The following is an 8,019-nucleotide window of genomic DNA, read 5'->3' as shown; positions in this document are numbered from 1 at the left end:
CCTCCTTTTTTTTTTCCTCTGAATAACTGGAGAACAAAAGGACCCTGTGCAAACTTACGTTGAGCTATCACTTCACACACTGTTAACAACATTCTAGCAAGGAAAAAAGGTTGCTTCAGTTTTAGAGAACGTGCTTCTTAATAACTTTTTCTTAATAACTCCCTTTATGTAAGCTTTCTGAATGAGTGTAAAGACCATTCTTTAAACAGAATGACTAAAAATTGTATCAACATTATATAACAACATTAATCTTAAATTTGATGCAGTGTAACTCTCAAAAAGCATGTCTTTAATATTCCATGAAAATTTATAACACAGAACTTCAGATGCGAAAAAAATCATTTTTTTCAAGAAAATATATATTAAAACCTGTCAAGAAGAGCAATTACTTTCAACCCATTATCCTCTTCATTAACAATAAAAACTGTGGCAGTTAAACAATTTGCTTGTTGTTAATTACAGAGCGAAATGACCCATTTTTAGGAAGACACAGAAGATCAAGAAAATTCACAGCTTATAGCAGTTAGATTTTGCAGCTTTAAGAACATAACCTAAGAAAAATTCTCCTTCCATGAAGATAATACACATTGGTACTCACGGGATGTTGGAGAGATGTAGGGTGGCAGATGGAGGAAAGATATTCTGGAAGTTCCTAGAGCCAGGCTTCTTAAAGCGATGTAACGGGCTATTGCTATAGTCCTTTGTCAGACCATTGTCATCTTGTCCTTCACGAGGGAGTTGAATATTGTGATGTTTTGAGAAAGTTGTACGGATAAACTTCCCATAAATCTTCTGTCCATTCAAGTTGCTGATAGCTAATCAGTGGAAATATCATTTGAACACAAAAATAGATGATTGGAGGGGAATTAAAAATGGTTCTTTGGATACTGCTCTTGCTTTCTATTTAGCGTCAGATTTCACATCCTCAATTTAAACAGCAAGCTCCATCTCTACAAAGTGGACTAAGTTTCTTTCCCTTCATATCATTACAACTTGACAAGTGCAAGTCTAAATGCAAGGGAAATACAAAATGGCATTATTCTTAAACAGCTAGCAATAAGATAAGGTATAGGAAAAATGTATGATTTATTAATATGATAAACAAGAAAACTGTACAATTTTTTAATAGAAACATTTATTAGATTAAGACTTGTATGGTTGTTTTTAAGCCACTACAGGAAAACCATTTGCTTACATGAAAGCAAGCTAATCAGTATCAACATTTGAAAGCAAAAGTTAATATATAGAAGAGTTTGCAATGATGGATTTAATTAGGTTAATAGTGCCACTAACTCCTGAGCTTTATCATATTCATGATAGTTAGGACCATAACTGCCTTAAAAATCAGTACCTATTTGAGCCTGGGTTGCATCTGCCATCTGAACCAAAGCATTTTCTTTATTTTTAAACATGATCTTCACACGAAGCACGTCACCAAAGGCACCTATGAAAATTCAGAAAAAAATTTTGTATTACTACAAAAAGCATATGTGCAAGTCTGTTGCTTTTCACTAAAATTAGCTTAACAAAGAATAATCATCTAATTAAACAGCTTGGTTAGAACATTAATATGAAAGAGATATTTCAAGCTTGTATATTATTTTTTGAGGCTCAGAAATAGGGGAAAAAAAAACACATCAACAAGTAGGATCTTAGTGATAAAATTGCATGTTTATGTTCAGCTGTTAAGTAGGGCAAGCATTAAAAGTCCTCTCAACGGAGGAGTATTAAAACATTACCATGTCAACATTCTTCCCTGCTAATAACAAATATGCCCTTTTCCTCCGAGACAGCCTTTGCTTTTCATCTTACTTTTCTTTGCCATTCTTTATAGTGAAGAAATCAGAATACACAGTGAAATTCTTCTTTTTGGTACCTCTGTCTTACAGACACTGACTCAAAAGACCATCATTTAAAACCAGCACATTCTCTTTTGCATTTTCTGGACAAAAACAGGAACACTGAAGTTTAATTATCTGAAATTTAATATCACCATTTGCCACTTAAATAAAAAGAACTCTAGCCCTGTAGTTTCTAAAGGTATATTTGACATATCTTACCAAATAGGATGAAAAGTCCATGTGGTGTGATGGCCTGTTTAAACGATAAAATGAGTGTATTATTTTTAAAGCCAGGCAAATAAAGAAAGCTAGACCTTAAGCACATGGTAAACTAAAAGAATGGGAGACATTCTGAACACTAATACCATTAAACCATTTCACTAAAAGCCATTTGCATCAGTAATTAGGGCATATTCATTCTTGTTAATGCATATTTATTATGCACATATCAAATACATAAATAGGCTAACACTTCAGCTCATGCTTTTTCACCACTCAAAACTCAGTCTGTCATGCTGGAGAAATTATTAATATGTTAAGTGGCTTAATTACTTGAAATTATTCTAAACTTTCTAAGACAGCATTTCATACACTGATAAATCAAAGCAGTTTGCTACGCTAAAAGTAGAAAAGAGCATGCAATAAGTCATTTGTCTTCTCTAAACTGCAGATACCACCTAAAAAACTAAAACTTGTTGCTGCAACATGTATTTGCTTTGTTTTAAATGTTGTCCCGGCGACCATACATTACTAATATGCACAGTATTTAATTGTTTATACATAAAGCACATATGGAGTGATAATTAAATTTTGTCTGATTAAAAGCTTTGAAAAGAAAGCCTGAAATAAGTAGTTTTTTTTCAGAGATTTTTCATTAAATCCTAATGTACCAAGTTTCCCAGTCACCAAAGAAGAGAATTTGCACTCTAATCAACCCGAACATTATTCAGCTGGGACAAGAATTTTGCCCATAGCGAGCACTAAAAATTTATGTTGTATTATGCATTGCAGGATAACGTTCTAAATGGTAACTTCTTAGATATAATTAGTATTAAGTAAAGCAGCAAAGTCCTAAAAATAGATTTGATCTATGCTTCACATATCCCTACTCTGAAAAAGTACAGTTTCTTGAGGCTCAGAAAACCATCTTAAATAATTATTTGTACAAAGCTCATCAGAAATCTAATTACTTGATAAGATACACTGACAAAATTGCTTTGTCTTACAGTCTGAATCTATAGCTTTTCTTTTTATGCTTAATGTGAAATTTAATTACTAGTAAGAAAAAAAGTATGAAATACAGCAATTACTTAAAGATTAAAGGAATTGGTCAACAGACTTCTAAACTTTTGAAATATGAATGACTTCCATTTTGACAATACCTCCTAATTTCATAAGTTTTATGGTTAAGTGAATCCAATGAGAGCATAAAACAAACAAGAGTTTTACATTACTGTAGTAGAATTGCTTATCAGCAGTTAAGTAAAATTCTGTATTATGTTATGGCCTTTCTAAAGCATACTTATTAAGAGATGTAAATTGCTTCTAGTTAAGTATAGATTAATGTAAAGTCTGAGTGACAAGTGCAAGGCTAAGAAACAAAGCACTGCAAAAGTAACTACCCAAGTTGTCCTTGGCAGTTTTATTGCGAACACATAGGAGAAAAAACAATTATGCGATACTATAAAAAGTGAATAGACATATTTATTGACGTTAAAAAATGGATTTATAGATATGTCATACCAAAAGACACCCATGCCTTCCTCTTCAATCTGAAAAAGCTTGCCAAACTGGAATCCACAGAATATCCTGAGTTGGATCCAGTGGTCCTTAGGAGTCCCTTCCAAGCCCAGGCTCCACACAGCGCCACACAAACCCCAACCCTGTGTGTGAGAACGGTGCCCAAATGCTCCGAGCTCCAGCAGCTCATGGCCGTGCCCTGCCCCTAGGAGCTGTGCCATGCCCACCACCCTCTGGGGCACAGCCTTTCCCTGACCTCCTCTGACACAGCTCCTGTGAGGAGCTGCAGCTCCATAAGGCCTTTCCTCAGCTCCTCTGCTCTGGGATGAAAGACAAGGAATGTTCTATCAATGTTTTGAAAAAAAGTAAAGTGAAGAGAAACCAGAGAGAAGAGAAAGAAAGATGAAAACATGACTTCTCATATATCAAATGAAAAATTCTTTACTTTTTCTAATGATAAAAATGGCACCTTAAGAACTGTAATATCACTGAGGTATCAATGAGTTTAGCCCTATGTTGTGTACTACCTCAAACATTTTGCATGTATAACCTCAGACAGTTCACTAATTACAAACTCACCATTACATTACTAAACTATTTTTTTCCTGAAGTAAATTGTGCTTAGAACCTTTTCACTGCTGAACAGAATTTCTAAGCTTTATCAGTAATGGAAATTTGCTCAAACGAAAACAGAGGTCATAGAATCGTGGATTCACCAAGGTTGGGAAAGACCTCTAAGATCATCCAGTCCAACCCTTCACCAATCACCAATATTTCCCCAGTAAACAATGTCCCTCAGTATCACATCTAAGTGTTTCTTGGACACCTCCTGTGTTGGTGACTCCACCACCTCTCTGGGCAGCCTGTTTCAGCACCTGACCACTCTTTCAGAGAAGAATGTTTTCGTAACATGCAACCTGAATCTCCCTTGGTACAACCTGAAGCCATTCCCTCTAGTCTTATCACTAGTTACACGGGAGAAGAGGCTGATCCCCCCACCTCACCACAACCCCTCTTCAGGTATTTGTAGAAAGCGATATGGTCTCCCCTGAGCCTCCTCTTCTCCAGACTGAACAATCCCAGTTCCCTCAGCTGCTTGTCATAAGGCCAGTGCTCCAGACCCCTCACAGCCTTGTTTCCCTTCTCTGGACACACTCCAGGGCCTCAATGTCTTTCTTGCACTGAAAGGTCCAAAACTGAACGCAATTTTCAGTGCAGCATTGCTAATACTGAGTACAGAGGGATGATCAGTTCCTTGCTCCTGCTGGCAACACCATTTTTGCTACAAGCCAGAATGCCATTGGCCTTCTTGGCCACCTGGGCACACTGCTGGCTCATGTTCAGCCAAACATCAATCAATACCCCCAGGTCCATTTCTTCTACATAGAAGCCACTCTGTCTCAAGCATGTAGCATTGCCTGGAGTTGTTGTGGCCAAAGAACAAACTCAACACTTGGTCTTGCTGAACTTCATCCTACTGGCCCCAGACAAGCTAGCCAGCGTGCCCAGATCTCTTTGTAGGGCCTTCTCACCCCCAGGCAGATTGACACTTCCTATCAACTTGGTGTCATCTACAAATTTACTGAGTGTGCACTCAATGCCCTCATCCAGATCATCAGTAATAATATTTAAGAGGATAGGCCCCAGTACCAACCTTTGGAGAACCGCTGCTTGTGACAAGTCACTAGCTGGATTTAATTCCATTCACCACCACTCTCTGGGCCCAGCTCTCCAGGCAGTTTTTTTACCCAGCAAAGAGTGTACCTGTCCAATCCAAGGGCTGCCAGCTTCCCCAGAAGAATACTGCGGGAGACAGTGTCAAAGGCTTTCCTGAAATCTACACAGACTATGTCAACAGCCTTTCCCTCATCCACCAGGTGGGTCACTTCATCATAAGAGATTAGATTTGTCAAGCAGAACCTGCCTTAGGTGAACCCATGCTGCCTGGGCCTGATCTCTAGCTTGTCCTGCATACACTGTGTGATCTCCCTCAAGACGATCTGCTCCATAAGTAATGCTCAGATTTTGGTATTATCAGCATAGAACTTTGATCATTTGTTGCTTCAACTAAAGTTAATTTGCAGTAAGGATTCTGGCAGCTGGTACAAGTAGTCACTTGCATTAGTACTACTCAAACCTACCTCAGGGTTGAGGTTGCTGACCAGTAAAACAGAATTTCCTGGAACACCTGGATTACTCATCTGTACAGATGCCACAGATGTGGTAACTGCAAGAAAAGAAAGTACTCCAGGTAGAGGTGAAATTGAAAGATTTGAAATTGTACTTACAGCATCACTTGAGACATTTTAGAAGACAAAAGCAAACTAGGCTCTTCAAAACAAAAAACTTGATCTTCAATAAAAATAATATTTGGAAGTTAAGGTATTCCTAGTATCTGATTAATAAAGCAAAATACACTTCCTCTCTTGTGATAAAGAAATATTGAGCCACAGCAACAGATCCATTGAAAAGGGGATACAAATTGCAGCCCAGAGTTTATCCTGTGCTAGGAAGGAACAGATTGCCATGTTTAGAAGACTACTTAGTTCTCATTTTATATTTAGAAAAGAGAAGATTTCTTTTACCCTTTGAATGTCAAAGATGACTTTCAATTCTTAGAAAAACAGATACTTAAAATTTCTTCTCCTGCAGGTAATCTTTTCCAAAGCATTACATTTCTTCATTTATTAAATTAAAAATTATATCAACATATGTTTTTTATTATGGCAAGAAATTTGGCAAGAATGCTATGATACACAAAGAGAACCAGAATAACGAAAATGTGTTCTGACTGCTACACTTAACACACACCGCTTTGAAGCCAGGTGTATTCTGACAGACTGCTAGCCCCAAATGCAAATGGAAGCACTGATGGCTCTAGATTTTTTTGTCTGTTTGTTTGGTGCATGCATGGTTTTTTTTTTTGTTTGTTTGTTTTTAAATTGAAGATAGAACATTACCAGGCCCTTGAGGAATGTATGCAAACGGGACAAATCCACCAGTCCCTACTTGTGGTTGGAAGATGATACCTTCGGACCCTAGTGATAGAAAACATCTAATTAAAACAGAGACTTTAACATTCCTGGAAAACAGAAGAGACTTCAGGAATGAGGCAGCTGCCAACGCTGCTATTCTCGCTTTCATCTGTTATTACATCTTCTATAAATGTTTGAATAAAATTAAAAAAACCCTTCTAATTGAAATCCACATTTCTGTGTTTACATTTTTTAGTTGCTTCTTAAATCTAATATTACATGTCTCTCAGTGTCCCTCTCTAAAATGCAATTTAGGCAAATTTTATAATGAAAGCCCAGCATAGTTTAGCATTCATTGAAGTTTAGACATCTGTGGTGCAGTGTTTGCTAAGTATATTTTTTGTTAATAAAACTGAAATACATTCCAGAAGTTTTCTGGAAGTAAATCATGCAATGTTTTACAATGATGAGATATCACTATTTCCTAGATATTTATGAGAAAGTATGGCTACATAATTAAACAACCAAAATCAGTGTGAATTTCTGAATTCTAGTAGCTATTAAAGTATATTTTTCTTTTCAAGCAGAAGCACCTTTCCAGTATAAATACATTTAAAAAACCAGCACCTGCATTTACAAGCATTGAACAGATTTGGAATACCAGTGTAGAAAGATCTTGCTTCAAAGGAGGCTCACTGGCTTTCATGCTACTATGTGGAGTTAAGCACTACCTTGGGTAACAAGTAAGGTTGTGTTAGATGCAAGTTGACTTCTGGATTCTTTCATATGTTAGCACTCTGGACTGTTGGCTTTTTATCTTAAATCAAGACACACAATCATTACATGAAACATACAAATCTGCAGTGTTTTAGTACTCAGACTTTCATCACTGATGTGATGTGAGCTATGCTCACTAACAAATGGTTGATACAAATAATACAGCACCATATGAAGTATCAGTTATGAATCACAATAACAATAAATGAAAGAGATCAAGTACTCATAAATATTGCATAATGTCACACCTCCTCTTATCTGTAGTGTCAAAGCACCTTTAATACAAACAATGGAATACATTCATCAGACCAAAGCATGCCACTGTGTTCTTCATAATACACCAGTGTGTGCATTATGCTGACAAGTTCTGGCAATAAAGATATGAATAAAGATACTAATCACTTATTCACAGTCCAAGAATGGTAATGGAAATGTTAATGAAGAGATAAAGAGCTTTCATTCTGCCAAATGAGATCTGCATGTTGCACACTGATACCAAAATCATATATGTAAAAGTAGTCAAACAAAACTAATGCAGAAAGATCTGGAACTCCTTGATGCATGTTTCATTTGTAAAATCATTTGCTTTACAGCCAGCAGGTAGCTTTCAAAGCACAGTCATTCATGTATTTCTGCCCATACTGAATGGGTGAGGAAGATTTTAAAATTCAAAACATTCATAAAAT

At 36.5% G+C, this 8,019-nt stretch overlaps 1 protein-coding gene across 1 annotated transcript in view; it reads right to left on the bottom strand.

The window, feature by feature from the left end:
• Window positions 1–8,019, bottom strand: part of PTBP3 (polypyrimidine tract binding protein 3) — a 36,280-nt gene that overhangs the window by 6,419 nt on the left and 21,842 nt on the right. Inside the window, exons 8-12 of the mRNA XM_010726130.3 lie at window positions 6,542–6,619; window positions 5,723–5,808; window positions 2,061–2,094; window positions 1,352–1,444; window positions 599–815 (exon numbers count right to left, since the gene is read on the bottom strand). Coding sequence (XP_010724432.2) covers window positions 599–815; window positions 1,352–1,444; window positions 2,061–2,094; window positions 5,723–5,808; window positions 6,542–6,619 — 508 coding nt within the window. The remainder of the gene's footprint in view (window positions 1–598; window positions 816–1,351; window positions 1,445–2,060; window positions 2,095–5,722; window positions 5,809–6,541; window positions 6,620–8,019) is intronic.

The sequence above is a fragment of the Meleagris gallopavo genome, chromosome Z, assembly GCF_000146605.3.
Source record: "Meleagris gallopavo isolate NT-WF06-2002-E0010 breed Aviagen turkey brand Nicholas breeding stock chromosome Z, Turkey_5.1, whole genome shotgun sequence".
NCBI lineage: Eukaryota > Metazoa > Chordata > Aves > Galliformes > Phasianidae > Meleagris > Meleagris gallopavo.
This window is presented reverse-complemented; position numbering and strand designations above follow the sequence as displayed.